At 43.5% G+C, this 14,653-nt stretch overlaps 1 protein-coding gene across 4 annotated transcripts in view; it reads right to left on the bottom strand.

Moving 5' to 3' along the window:
- Window positions 1-14,182, bottom strand: part of LOC118095602 (aldehyde oxidase) — a 56,949-nt gene extending 42,767 nt beyond the window's left edge. The window contains exons 1-9 of one of the 4 annotated variants that reach the window (XM_035136851.2): window positions 13,992-14,182; window positions 12,085-12,142; window positions 8,769-8,865; window positions 8,170-8,278; window positions 6,706-6,832; window positions 6,367-6,428; window positions 5,147-5,233; window positions 4,117-4,197; window positions 2,583-2,727 (exon numbers count right to left, since the gene is read on the bottom strand). In XM_035136851.2, the coding sequence (XP_034992742.2) occupies window positions 2,583-2,727; window positions 4,117-4,197; window positions 5,147-5,233; window positions 6,367-6,428; window positions 6,706-6,832; window positions 8,170-8,278; window positions 8,769-8,865; window positions 12,085-12,142; window positions 13,992-14,069 (844 nt within the window). In that variant the 5' untranslated portion in view covers window positions 14,070-14,182. Of the gene's footprint in view, window positions 1-2,582; window positions 2,728-4,116; window positions 4,198-5,146; window positions 5,234-6,366; window positions 6,429-6,705; window positions 7,618-8,169; window positions 8,866-12,084; window positions 12,143-13,991 lie in introns of those variants that run through there. The other 3 variants (XM_060281586.1, XM_060281593.1, XM_035136867.2) reach the window with 3 other exon arrangements.
- Window positions 14,183-14,653: the final 471 nt, after the last annotated feature.

Here is a 14,653-nt window from a genome sequence, read left to right as displayed (position 1 = left end):
TAGATTGCTTTGCAATGAAGGTACACACAGAACATTGTCCAACTGTGTGCGCAGACTTGGGACAAAGACAGATCCAGCAGACTTCACTTCAGACTTTCTCCCATCTGCAAGCACGACCTGCTTGCGTGGATTAGGCAACTTCTTGGAAAACAAAGCCTCTGATGTAACCAGATGCCTTGAACTGCCAGAATCGACCACCCACTCGATGCTTTTTTCATCTTCTGGACACTTGACCACTGCGGCGACGTACTGCACTGTCTGCTTTGACTTGCCGCGTTTCTTCTGCTGACGACTTCTCTGATCCTCAGAACCTGCCACTTCTGGACATGCTTTACGCAGATGTTTTGAAGATCCACATCTATAGCAGCGACGCACAGCAAATGCAGACTCCTCGCTGACAGCTTCTGAAGAACGCTGAGACACCAGCTTCACTTCAGAACTGCTGGCGTTTTTGACAGACCGACTCCCTGTCAAAACACTAGAAGTTTTCGACTGTCTGCACACCCGCTTCTGCCACTCCTCAAGCAACCTGCCAGTGACGTAGTCCAGTGTCAAATCCCGTTCTCGCATTGACTCCAGCGATAGAACAAGATTGTCCCAACTGTCAGGAAGTGAACTTAAAATAATGCAGACTTTCTCTTCCTCTGGTAAATTACAACCCCTCTCCAGAAGAGCCACAAACTTCATCTGCAGTTCGTGGAGATGGTCCTGCATTGACACTCCCGGCTGAAGCAGCGATTTGTATAGAGATTTACGTATAGACAGCTTTGAACCTGCCGTCTCCCGCACATGGAGATTCCGGAGAGCAACCCACACAGCTTTTGCAGAACTGCACTCACGCACATGGGGTAGCTGCATATCATCTATGGCCAACACAATAGTAGCTCTTGCCCTCTCATCCCGCTCCAAATGATCAGCATCAGGCTTTGAAGGAGGTTTAGACACAGCATTCCAAAGACCTTCTCTCTGCAGCGTAGCTTGAATCCTCTGGGACCACAACAAATAGTTATGATTGTTCAGACGCTCAAATGATAATGCAGCTGGATGCTGCATGTCTGTGTCTACTGTCTGTGTCCAGTCGTCCTCTAGACTTGGGTCTGCCACCAATCAGCTCTTGGCATCAATACCACGACACTCTACAACTGATCACCTCAGGCATGTCCTCACCATCTCCTTTGCTAAGAATCTGGGAGACTTCACAACCCCTGCGTCCACGACTTGACTGGCACACCACTAACCTGGAAACCACAGCCTGGGCACCAGAACCTATTGAAGTGTAGCAGAGAATTTAGCAGGCAGCGCAATAGTGTGGTGGTGTAATCCAGGACTCAGGAAACAGAACTTGATGAACAGTAGCTTTTATTATAAGCTGCTTTGTACAAGTTACTATATACACAGACTCTCAGAACTCTCCTCACAAACTCCTTCTCTAAACAGCTCCATTTTACCTCAGCATAGAACTGCTAGTGCCAAGCTGCCTATAGGGGGAGTTTAAACCAATCAGCAGCCTGTCACCATGCTTCTCTGTCTCCCTATAGGGGGAGTTTAAACCAATCAGCAGCCTGTCAACATACTTCCCTGTCTCCAGGCAAAAACTCCCTTGTTTAACTTAGCTTCTGGCTAACTCACTAATTGTCTACTTTAAAGCTGCAGTTTATCACAAAAACTTCAACAGTGAGTTCACAGATTAACGAAGGGCCACAAAGCAAGGCTCCTTTGGGGATCTCAAGGTGTGCAGTGATACATATACTGGTATTACAGTAACAGGATATGCCGAAATTCTACAGAAAGAATAAATCACAGCAGCTCCATGAAACCACGGCCCACACACAGATCACCTACTACAAATCATCTAACTTTAACCAGGAGCTGACTTTCAATAGCTCAGGGGTTCCCAACAAAATTTTCTCGAGGACCCCTCATCGAGCCGTTATTGTGACAAGGACCCCCATTAATTCCTAATCCTAAAATTAAAAAGTGAGAGCCAAATTAAGAGTCTTTTTATATTTTATATTTATACGTTTTTTACAGTTCTTCCTCTTCATCTGTAGGCCTTTGTCATTTTAACGAACCACTTTTTAACCAACGGTCCATTTTTAACTACGCGAACTGTAGCTTCCGCGAAAAACAACGCTTTGTTTACAAACACTACTGTTTTGCAAAGAGGCAGAGCGCGCCAGGGAGGAGGGAGGGGAATGGAGAAGACAGGGTACCTGCGCAGTAGCGCACAAATGAAGCTGACGCGCGCAAAGCATCTTGGGGAGGTGAGCGTTAGTAGAATGTGCGCGCTGCCTCTTTGCAGAACAGTAGTGTTTGTAAAGCGCCACCTAACGGCATACAGCAGAACTACTGCCTCTATCTAATTCTAGTTTTGCGCTAGACTCTGCTCATGCAGGAAGCGGCCAAAACAAAAAATCTGTTATCATACGAAATATATTTAATATATTTTTTATTCTAATAGCATCTTGCGGACCCCTCTGGCATAGCTCGCGGACCCCTGGGGGTCCCCGGACCACCTGTTGGGAACCACTGCAATAGCTCATAGTGGGGGAGCTGCTCCCTTATGTATGGAATCTACATACCCACAGCAGTATTGCCTACTACAAGAGGTGCCTGGGGGTGCTTGGCTTTCAGTTCCAGAAGTTCATTTAGATTTACAGGAGAAATCCATGCAGTCCTTTCTCCATGGTAAACAAGTGTTTGTGGTGTCTGATCTTCAGCCATTTTCTGTAGGGAAAACAGTATCAGATTCAGAGGTTTGATATGCTTTGGAGTGTGTTTGAACTGCACTGACCTTGCCCCTCTCCTTCCCAGGACACTACAGCAACATGGATGGTGGGAGGTCAGTTAAGCACTGCTGCCCTGCCACACTGGTAGCCTTAGGACAACCTTTAGGTATGGGGAGTTGTAGATAAGCTATTGGAGGGCAAACCCCACTGTTGGCAAAGCGTTTGGCCAGCTGTTCCAACTCAGGTCAAATGGATGGTTCAGCAGTTGCTAAGTTCAGCCTATTTTCAGAAGCTTTATATTATTAAGGCATTCTACAATCAGGGCATACAGTAAAGCTATCAGAGCTGCTGGTGTATAGAACCAAATGTTCCCAAAGGCCTGTAAACACCATCTTGGCATAGCTGCCAAGTCTCCCGTTTTTCACGGGAAACCCCCGTATTTTAAACCGTTTCCCGCTGGCAGCCCAGATTGGGAAAAAATCCTGTAAATCCCCCAGATTTCAGTACCTGCCAGGGAGGCTCCTTCTGTGCATGTCTGGACATGCGCAGAACCAATTTTGGGTGCTCTGCCCATATCTGGGCAGAGCGGCACTGGAAGTCGCTTTTGAGCATGTCTGGACATGCGTAGAAGCGACTTCCGGTGCCGCTCTGCCCTTGTCTGGGCACCAGAAATTGGGCAGCGCTGGCACCGGAAGTTGCTTCTATGCATGTCTGGAAGAGACTTCCGGTGCCAGCGCTGCTGATCCCGGATTTTTCTAACCGGGAGTTGGAAGGTATGTATCTTGGTAGTCAATATAACTAATTGGTGTGAGCTGTAAAATGAAATCATACATGATTTTCTGTATGTTATGAAGCTCTGAAACCTTAGTTTTGGTTCAGTTAGTTGGGAGAGGGGAGACTCCTCACTCTGCCTGCCTGTCAGCCACCCCCATATCTGAGAGATGGATGGAAGTGGGGATGGTTAATTGGGCTATTGCTGCCAGCTTATATAGCTTGCTTTTTGTACAAGTAACTCATATACAAATGGCTCCTCATGGACAAAGCCACGGTGTTTGCCCCTACAACATCTGCCCTGAGGTGCGGTAGCAAGGAACCTTGCATTGCACTGCTGCAAGTCTCTTGATTTATCTCTTTTATAAAGCACTAGAGCCGATCGCTTTGGCCTTCTGTGCATCTTTCTTTGGAATCCCTGCAACAGGGTCCTGCGGGGCATCAGTCAAACCTTTGTCCTGGTCTGTATTTGGACCCGTGGGACAGAACAAGGTTGCTTCTTCACGAATTCAGTGTTCACGACTAACCCAGTACCCCAAATACCACATTAAAATGATAGTGGAAATTGGCTCTTAGTTGTAAGACAGCATGCTGTATGTATGTTAATTCTTCTTACTATGAGTTCTGGCGGAAATATTAGTTCTTGGGTGGGATCCAATGGCTGGAATTCTTCTGCAGAAAATAGTGCTGTACAAATCTTAAAAAGAGAAAGACAGTACACACATGTGTGAATTTCCATTGAAATCAACAAGAGTGTGTATTTTACAAACTGAATAATAAGTTGGGTAGATTTCAGACTTTGCCCTGAAGAACTGGCATTTATCACTGTGACTGTGTTATGCTATCATCTCATATTGTTATTGGCCTTTATTAGCATAAGGCTATCATCTCATATTAGGGTGGCTATAGTTCGTTCAATTATACAGTGGCAGGAAAAAGTGCTATGGGTCTTTGCCTATTCCATCTACTTACCATGTTTCTTCGAAAATAAGCCATACCCTGAAAATAAGCCACCGTGGCTTTTGTTTGAGGAAAAATAAATATAAGATGGTGTCTTATTTTTGGATAAACACGGTACTTTCTCTGGTTCTTGGGTTTAATCTGAATCATTCTCTTCCACATGAACAGTGGCCTTTGTTTAGCTCAGTCCACCTGAAAAGCTTGTGAAGAGGCTAATAATTGCTGCAGCTTAGCCACATGGCTCTAACAAGCCTTTTTGTGTGTGTTCCTATACCAATAATTTACGAACTTTCACCACTGTAACTAAGCCAAGTTTCACCGCCTGTGTTTTCTGACAGATGTACGAAAAAGCACATGAACCTGATCTTTGGAGAGTTTGTAAGTAAACCATTTAACTTACCAAATTTGTAGCCTTTTCTATGATGGGGAAGAGGGCAACTATGGAAGGAACTCACAGGGGCATATTTTAAAAGCCTAAGAACATATATTTCCCCGCTTTGCTGCATATTTTGTGATTTTCAATCTCTGCTGGGGTTCTGTCTCCAAATAGTACCTGCCTCAAATGTGAATCTTGGCATCCAGGAATTCTCTTTTTATACCAATTTTGTTCTTGCCACCAACAATTGTTACAATCAATCAAACAAACAAAAATAGGAAAGGGGGAGTGTGTTAATCAGATAACTTACCTTTTTTTCATTAGTTGGTGAAGGTAAATAATCTTTTTGATTCAAGCAACAATCCCCATAAACTTTATTTTGGCAACAAGAGGATTCCTAAATACAAAATTCAGTAAAGAGAAATATGGATATAAGCAAAAAGTGGAATGGCTTCCAATGATCCAAAAAGGCCTTAGACTGAACTTTTATTTTAGCTAATAATGGAACTGCCCCCCCCAAAAAAAAATTGTATTCACGTATCTATGTATATATTAATAGTTCTGCAGTTGAACTGCCAGAAACAATTTTGGTATTGGGCATGGAATTCAGCACAACCACCACAATTCTTTATAAAGAAAAAAAAGAAAAGGCACAATACCTTTTCAGTTAAACTTTTTAAATCCCACTGGTATCAGTGGGAGCAATTTAAGCAGGTACAATGAAATCACTGAGAGAGAGGGTCAGAAGCATGCCCGAGGTCAGTTTGAATCCCAGGTTGAATTCAAAAGCAAGACTTTCTTAAAGTGTAATGCTGGGCAGGGCCGGCCCTAAGGCAAGGCTGGGTGGCGCAAGGTGCCAGGGGGGTGCCGCGCTGCTCCGCCCGCACGGCAGCCGTGCTCGGAAACAGGAGGGGGGCGCCGGAGGGATAGTTCGCGCCACGGCGCCAGCTATGCTTAAGACGGCCCTGATGCTGGGAGTCCCTCCATTGTAGCCTAAAGGTTGCATATATGTGTAAATATGCCATATCATATGTCATAAAGACTCTACACTGTGCCTAATTTCCAAAAGGAAACATGGATCCAGGGTAAGTGCCCGGAACCCCTGGAATCTTGCATCACTAGGAAATTGGGGTGGCAGGTAACAATGCATTCGTTTTATAATCAGCAATCCATCTCATAATCGTGCCTGACATTTTTTTCTGTAGGTCATAGGAAGCTGTGTTGGATCATAGTTCCATCTACTCTACACTAATTGGCAGCATCTTTCCAGGATTTTGAACAAGAGTCCTTTCTAGCACAATCTAGCAATGCTGAGGATTGAACCCGATACCTTCTGCATAAAATGCAAATGCTTTACCACTAAGCTATGCCCTTTATCCCAAAATCTGTGAATGCAGAATTATGTCACAGAGAGCAATATCAAATGGAAATAAGAGAACCAGATGAACAGACCATCTCTCTCTCTCTCTCTCTCTCTCTCTCTCTCTCTCTCTCTCACACACACACACACACACACACACACACACTTACCTTACAGAAGGTTTTACAACAGTCAATAATAGGTCTGTAACCTGTGCAGCGACATAAATTACCTAATTAAACAATAAAACAGATAATGTTATTTCTTCAAGATAAGAAGACCCAAACCACAAATGTAGGTTTTTTAAAAATCACTATTTTTATGTACTTAACAGATTTTTATGCTACCCTAAAAAAAAAATCTACAGGGCAACTTACACATGAAACAGCAGCAATGAAATGTTGAGGGTTTTGTTTTTTTAAAAATCCAGTATAAATACAAGTTAAGAAGCAGCGGATAAAAGCAGCATAAAACAATTCAGAGTTTAAAATTATCTTCAAACTATTTACCAGCTAGAGCTTCCATCATTTCATCTGATGTGGGTTCCATCTGGTTGCGCAGTAAGGAGTAGATCGACATCACCATTCCAGGGGTGCAGAAGCCACACTGAGAGCCATGACTTTTGGCAATCCGTTCCTGGGACAATGGAAAACCTGCTGCAGGATTACCACATTCTCTTATTCAGATATTTTAAATGAAAGCCTGCTCATAATTCATGCAGGAGCTGAACCTGAAATGTTATAAAGGTCACCAAAGGCTTATTGCTTATGGAACTGCATGTGTTGCTGCGAGAGCACATGAGTTGATTGCTGTTATAAAACACGAGTAGGCAATGTGGTACCTTCCAGACCTTGTTGGACTACAGCTCCCATCATTCCTGACTACTGGCCAAGCTGGCCTGGGCTAATGGGTGTTGGGAATTTCAACGATATCTGGAAGGCACCATGTTGGCTTTGCCTATTCTAAAACAGGGAGCCAACCTACAACACGAGTGGCCTCAAGTGGCAGATGCAGTGGAAAAAAGGGGAAAGCCCAGGAGGGCTACATATGTATTGCACATGAGAGTAGTCCTGTCTGATACTTAGGGCTTGACTTACTTATAGTTTGCCACATCAGACCCAAGAATCCCCTCAAGGAGGCCTACAACATCAGAAAAGCAATTTGAAACAGGCAACAAGAGTTTAAATTCCACATTAAAAAACAACCCCGTAATAAAATCACAAAGCAAGAGCTAAAATACAAAAATCATAGTTGCCCACCATTGGTCTTATGAATGTCCCTGGGCATGGTTTGAGGGGGAAGATTGTAGCCACCTTACTGAGTCAGGTCAGAACCTGTAGAGCAGGCTGCCTGTAGAGCAGGCTGCCTGGAGAAACTTTATGTACGCTGCCTTGAGCTTCATGATGGAAAAAAGGTGAGATCTAAAGTTACTGATTAAGCAAAATTAAAGTAAAACAAAACAAAAACATTTTTACCCATCTCTGGAAGGACAAAAAGTCCAGCCACAAGTTATTTTAAATTAGCAAAATGACCATTATTAGTGTGTGTGTGTATGTGCACTCTCAGGGGAGACTTGTACATTGTGAGGATCTCTTGCTGGTATCTTTGCCTTCACTGCGACATTGTAATAAAACACAATTATTTCTTTTTCTTCGTGAATGAATAGCTGGAGCTACTGTATGTTCCGCTCAAGAGTAACCTGCAAAGCTGGATGTTTTTCTGGATTACCGTAGTGCCATGGCCTGATGTATTAAAATGTACTTAGCTATGATACAAATGGAATGGCTGTAGCCATTTTCACATGTGCATGTGCTCTTATAGTCTGGATGCAGGTTTCAACTGCACCATACTCAGATCTCTGCAACTGTGTTCATGGTTTGGACGGTTCCCAATAAATATTCACAGCACTGCTGGTTGCTGAAATGTACATGGAGCAAATAAAAAATCTCCCACAAGTTACAGCATGCATTTACCTGAACTGGATGAATCCTGGTTTCTGTATTTCCAATTCCTTCTACAGTGATGACCGCACTGCCATGCAATGAACATATGGGAATCAAGCATGCATTGGCTGAATAATGACTTGGATTGTAAAGGAGAATGTGTTTAGCATTTATTATATGTATATTATTTGCCTCTATTATTTGTGTGCATTATAATTATATATTTAAAATTAAACACTTCAGTTGGAACTGCCTAAAATGGCCACCGCCTGTATTTATGCACTGAGCTAATGTAGCTCAATTGTTTCTGGGTTGGTTTGTTTTGTATTATACTTTTGTCACTTTCCCATAAACAGCCCCCAGCACAATACGGAAAAATACTATGTAAAGAACACTTTACCATGTTTGACGGTCACCTTTATAGAGTCATGAGCATTCACTTTCCACTGACAATACTAGCCTGGGCTGATGGGAGTTGGGAGCCCAACGGCATCTGGAGGGCTACAGGTTTCAAGTCCCTGACATGGAAATCATGGCACAGCTATAAACATACTAAACCAACAATATCCCTCATCCAAGGAAGAGATTTGCAATGTGTAGTTTACCAGTCTCTTGGCTCGAAAGGATACACAATCTTCTTAGTGATAGGCTCATATCTTGAGATCATCACAGTGCATGCACCACATCCGCCTCCACCACAGCCATACTTGGTACCTGTAAGACGGACTGAAAAAGCTGCAGTTAAGGAGGAAAACTACACATATTTTCTGTCTGCTTTAACCTGGAACACCATTGCTCCTGGGACAAGCTTGTCTTACTCCATCCACATATAACAAGACATGGACAGGGACCCATTGGTCCTCCATATGTTCCTGGACTACACAACACTCATCAGCCCTGAACACTGGCCATGCTGGCTGGTGCTGATGTGACTTGTAGTCCACCAACCTCCTGAGGGTCACAGTTTCCCCACCCCTGTCCTCTGGCAATACACATTAAAAGGTGTTGTTGTTTAGTTGTGACCCCATGGACCAGAGCACGGCAGGCACTCCTGTCTTCCACTGCCTCCCAGTTTGGTCAGACTCATGTTCGTAGCTTCGAGAACACTGTCCAACCATCTCATCCTCTGTCGTCCCCTTCTCCTTGTGCCCTCCATCTTTCCCAACATCAGGGTCTTTTCCAGGGAGTCTTCTCTTCTCATGAGGTGGCCTAGTATTGGAGCCTCAGCTTCACAGATCTGTCCTTCCAGTGAGCACTCGGGGCTGATTTCCATCATAATGGATAGGTTTGATCTTCTTGTAGTCCATGGGACCCTCAAGAGTCTCCTCCAGCACCATAATTTAAAGGCATCAATTCTTCGGCGATCAGCCTTCTTTATGGTCCAGCTCTCACTTCCATACATCACTACTGGAAAAACCATAGCTTTAACTATATGGACCTTTGTCGGCAAGGTGATGTCTCTGCTTTTTAAGATGCTATCTAGGTTTGTCATTGCTTTTCTCCCAAGCAGCAGGCGCCTTTTAATTTCGTGACTGCTGTCACCATCTGCAGTGATCATGGAACCCAAGAAAGTAAAATCTCTCACTGCCTCCATTTCTTCCCCTTCTATTTGCCAGGAGGTGATGGGACCAGTGGCCATGATCTGTTTTTTTGATGTTGAGCTTCAGACCATATTTTGCGCTCTCCTCTTTCACCCTCATTAAAAGGTTCTTTAATTCCTCCTCACTTTCTGCCATCAAGCATTAAAAGGTACAAACATATTATCTGGGAACCCTTATGGCTGTGAAGGGAGGTTGCTTGAAAAAATGGGGGCAATAGCCAGTTAACTATCCAAAGCTGGGATGTGGGACTCAGTAGGACTGTAAGCAGCAAGGGACTTTAGTGTTCTCTATTTTCCCACTACTAGAGCAGAATAAAGAACACAATAAAAGTAATTATAAGTTTCATTTGTGCAACTGCATATTTTAGCTTTCTTTGGTGCAGAAATTCTGCCTTGAAGCAGAATTTCAAAATATCCAAAAATCCAGATTACATACATCCCCACCCATATATTATTTCAAGATTAGAAGCCTGGGGGCACACTCTCACATTGCAATACTGACCTTTACTAGGCCTAAACAGGGTATCTGTTTTGGGTTGGTTGATTGTACTTTTATTTCACCATTCCTCCCAGAAGCTCAGGGTGTCATATGACCCAGTCCTAATGCTATTCTCATAACAAACTTGCCACATAGGCTAGGTAGGTTGAGAGATGATGACCAGTCCAAATAAACCTACTGAGATTCATGGGTTACTTTTGTGACAAGCAGAAGTTTATGTTTTCCAAGCTAAGGATGTAATATCATGCACTTACTTGGAAGTAAGGGTCACTGAACTAAGAAAAACTTACTGCAGAGTAAACACGCACTTCATTGGACTGCAAGGCTTTCAAACTGTGTTGGAGATGGGGACCATCACTCCTGAAAACAAGTGTTTCCAAAGTGATGGTTCAATGGATTCCTCCCTCAAGTTTATTCTGGGCAAGTCAGTGCTAAAGAGTTAAATGAGGTACAATTAAAGTAATAGAAGCGCAAAGTTGATTTGTTGCAGGAAAGATTATCGGTAGGCTACAAACTAATGAGTGCTACAGAACAAAAAGAAGCAATTACATTTTCATAACAGAGGCTTATGTGCTGTTTGAAATCATTAATCCAAGCATAAAATCCTATTATCGGTATCATCAGACTTACGAAAATGACTAGCAATCCAAAACGGGTGCAACATCTCCAGCACTAAAAACAAATGGAAAGTTTATGTTAAATAACACTGGCCTTCCTAGTATAAACCGTGCATAATCTGAAGACATCTGAATCAATTTGAAGCGATGTTATAACATGGAAATTTTCACATTTATATAACTGACAAAAATTCTGAAGGCACTTTAAATTACTACTTCTTTTCAAGATGTGCATTGCTCAGTACTTCATGTTCTTGCTTTTGATATGGAAAGGACTTCGTGTAATACAGAAAGCATCCTCCCTCCGTTTCCTTTCTATGTTTATTGTGTAGTTCACAGGCTGGTCACAAACTAGCCACAAAACTTTACAGACAGTACAAAACCACATAAATTTAATGCCACATCAACAACTGAATTAAACCAAAGAAAATGGGATACAAAATTATCTAAATGGATGTACAGTAATCTTCCATTATTCTTTCAAGGTGCCAAATGCTAGACCCTCATAAAACTGAATTAACCTTCATTTTCCTCCCCTCCCCTTTCAAATATGGTACTACAAAATATATAGGCAGATGAAGTTGACAGTGTTCGAATGAAGCTAGTTCCAGTAGCCCTGTGCAGCCAATGCAATAGTCCTATATGAGTATGTTTTGCTCACTTGTCTCATGCCTTCAAGGAAGGAACCTTTGTATTTACAGCTGTGTGCACAAGGTGCTCAGAGTTCCAGATCATGTCTCCATGTTTTGCCTGTAGGCACAGAGGACGAGGTGTTACTTGGCACATGTGATGCGGGGAAGCAAGATTACTTTGTAAAGTGCTGTTCCCTTCGCATGCATTGGAACATGTGACTAGAACACCTGCGTTGGCTAGACTCTCTAACCACTGACTAGAATGTCTTTTAAATGTGAACATTCAACAATGCCAATAGATCTTCCATTGGGAGAGAAAGCAGCACTGGGGAGGGGCATTCTGAGCCCCCAAACAGCAAGTGAGGAAGAGGTTATCCACCCCCTTCCTCAGCCCTGCTTTGGAAAGCAAATATGCAGACTCCTTTCCTTGAGCCTGCATTTTGGTTTTTAAAAAAGCAAGCACTGAGAGACTTAATGACAGATTTGTTTGGTGTGCGTGAAGAAGTGTAAGAGAGTGAGAAAGAACAGGAGATGAGCGAGAAACGGGGTAGAAACAGTTGACTTGATTCTGGGCTGCCACAAGTGAAGAAAGGATACGTATTTTCCTTAGATAAGGCAACAATGTCTGCTCAGGGTCAGCATTCTTCTCCACTATCTGCAGAGGGGGATGAAAACCAGGTGGTCATACCCACAGCACACATTTAAAGCACTCCTGTACCACATTTAATAGTCGTGGATACCCCAAAAGAATCCTGGGAACTGTAGTTTAGTTAAGGCTTCTGGGAAATGTAGGTATATAGGTAAGCTCAGGTCTAGACCAAAGTTGGAGACCCTATAGCCCTCCAGATGTTGCTGTACTACAACTCTCATCAGCCCCAGGAAGCACCATCAATGCGTCAGGGATGATGTGAATTGTAGTTTAGGGTCAAAGGTTCCCTGACACAGAGGATAGGTTTTGGGGGGGGGTTCTATAGGGGGTAGATAAACTGATTTTTTAAATTTTTGCAAAGGAAATCAGATGAGTAGTGATGGCTTGAGAGAACAGCATTGCCAGTGAGGAAATGCTTTTAAAAATCAAGATTGAAAGGCAGTGCTTTTAAAACTAAAACCAGCAACCTAGTCCACACCGTGGTAGTACGTTGCAGAAGTGTATAGAAGGGCCTTTTAAAAAATGAAATTAAAATGACAAAGTTAAGAGTTAATAAAATGGAAGTAAGATATAGGGGTGGAACTAATATCACGGGCACTATCCATGAATGCCCTTGAAACTTTAAAACATAAGAGCCTGCTGGATCAGGCCAATGGCCCATCTAGGTCACAGGGGCTGAGCAGATGCCTGTGGGAAGCCTGTAATCTGAACATGAGAGCAACAGCACTCTCCCCTCCCAATAGTCCAAAAATCTGGGATGTAGTCCAAAAATCTGGGATGTAGTCCAAAAATCTGGGATTTAGAGGCAGCAGAGGTGTAACATTTCCTTATTTATTGCCCGCCCATCAGCCAGTATGTTAAAAGTCTCCGTATGTTAAAAAATCTAAATGCCCTTGTTTGTTTCCAGCAAGTAAATATGCACACCCTTGCCACTGTGAGTTTATTATGCTGGAGAACTGCGCACAAGGGGTGGTGAAATGTACTCGGAGTCGAGAGTGAATTTCATGCTCTTTATTCAGCTCATAGTCATCAAGGAGAAGAGGAGAAGAAGAATGGCTCTTTTCCCAAAACCATCTGCTTATATACATTATTTACACAATGGGCCTTGCGTGATTGGCTGCTTCAGGGCTACACCTGTGGGCCAATTATATTGTGGATTGACTTCTGCCTGCAGCCTGATTGGCTGCTCCTACAGGCCAATCAGGTAGCAGATTCACTTCTGCCAGCCGCCTGATTGGCTGCTCCAGCAGGCCAATCAGGTTGCGGATTCACTTCCACCTGGAGTTGGATTGGGTAGCTCCCGCTGTTTCTGAATCCTATTGTTCTAGGATTCAGCTCAGTACATAACAGGTGGGTGGGTTGAATTTCCTGCAATATTCAAACACTCGAAAGGCTACACATTATAGCCTGACATTTTATAAATAGGATTGACTGCCGAGAGTTTTGACTTGCTTTTCTTAACATCAACGAGACTCTTATGGCTGCAGTTGTCTGCACACTTGCTTAGCAGTAACTTCTACCGTAGCCAGAGGAATTCACTTCTGAGCAAAGGTGTCTAGTTTCAACTTGCTCAGCACGTGAAATGCAAACCTTCCAGGGTTTTTAATTTGCCGCTGCGTTTTTCGCTAGGGCCGCCGGCAGGGAAGCAATTCTGCAGTTTGCATAATACGCAGAATGCAAACGCCTTGTTGGAAGAGGAGTATCTACTGTACTATACTGGGACCCTCTAATCGGAAGCAGAGGGCAGTACAGTACAGGCAGTTTCCTTTTGCTACACTTCAAGCTGCACTGTGAGAGGAAGAAATACCCCCAAGCACCTCTTACCGCGTCCTCGGGGAGCTCGATTTCCACTCACCCTTTTGCCGTTCACGTAGAAAATCAGATCGTCTGAAGTCCTTTCTGCTCGTTCTGTTGCTGTTGCTGAGACAGGCATCGCAGCACAGAGGGATAGCAACTGGGCGAGGAAACAGAAGCAGCAGGTCGTGAAGGAGAGTAAGTACTGATCGTGAATTCAACAGCTTGAAACACGAGTGCGAGGCGTTGAGGCTTCAGCCCTGGCCGCCTCCTTCCGCATTAGAGGGGGGCGTGTAGGATGTTTTTCTCTTGCAGAGGAGAAGTTTTCTGGTCGCCGCTTAGCCAATAGCACCCCCGATCTTCCAGTTAATCCGGTCCAGAACACTTCGCTTCGAAAGAAAACTTGAGCGAAGCTCAAATTCCTGTAATTAAATTCCTAACAACCCTTCTCCTTAACTCTGGATGTGAGACGACATCGTATTTGCCTTTTCACAGTAACGAGGGGAAAACACTGGATAAACGCATGCTTCGTGGCACTTCCTTGCTAATTAGTTGCATGCCCCAATCCTCCTCCAAATTACAGCCTGATAAATTTAGCAATTGAAGAAGCCTCATGCAATTCTATCTGGGATATGATATTCCTAATATCTATCTTCAAGATAGTGGGTAGTATTCAAGTTTTGTCATCCTATAGTAGACCCAATGAAACCCACAGACTTAAAT

This window comes from Zootoca vivipara, chromosome 1 (genome assembly GCF_963506605.1).
Source record: "Zootoca vivipara chromosome 1, rZooViv1.1, whole genome shotgun sequence".
NCBI lineage: Eukaryota > Metazoa > Chordata > Lepidosauria > Squamata > Lacertidae > Zootoca > Zootoca vivipara.
Note: the sequence above shows the minus strand (reverse complement) of the source record. Positions and strands in the feature narration are given on the sequence as shown.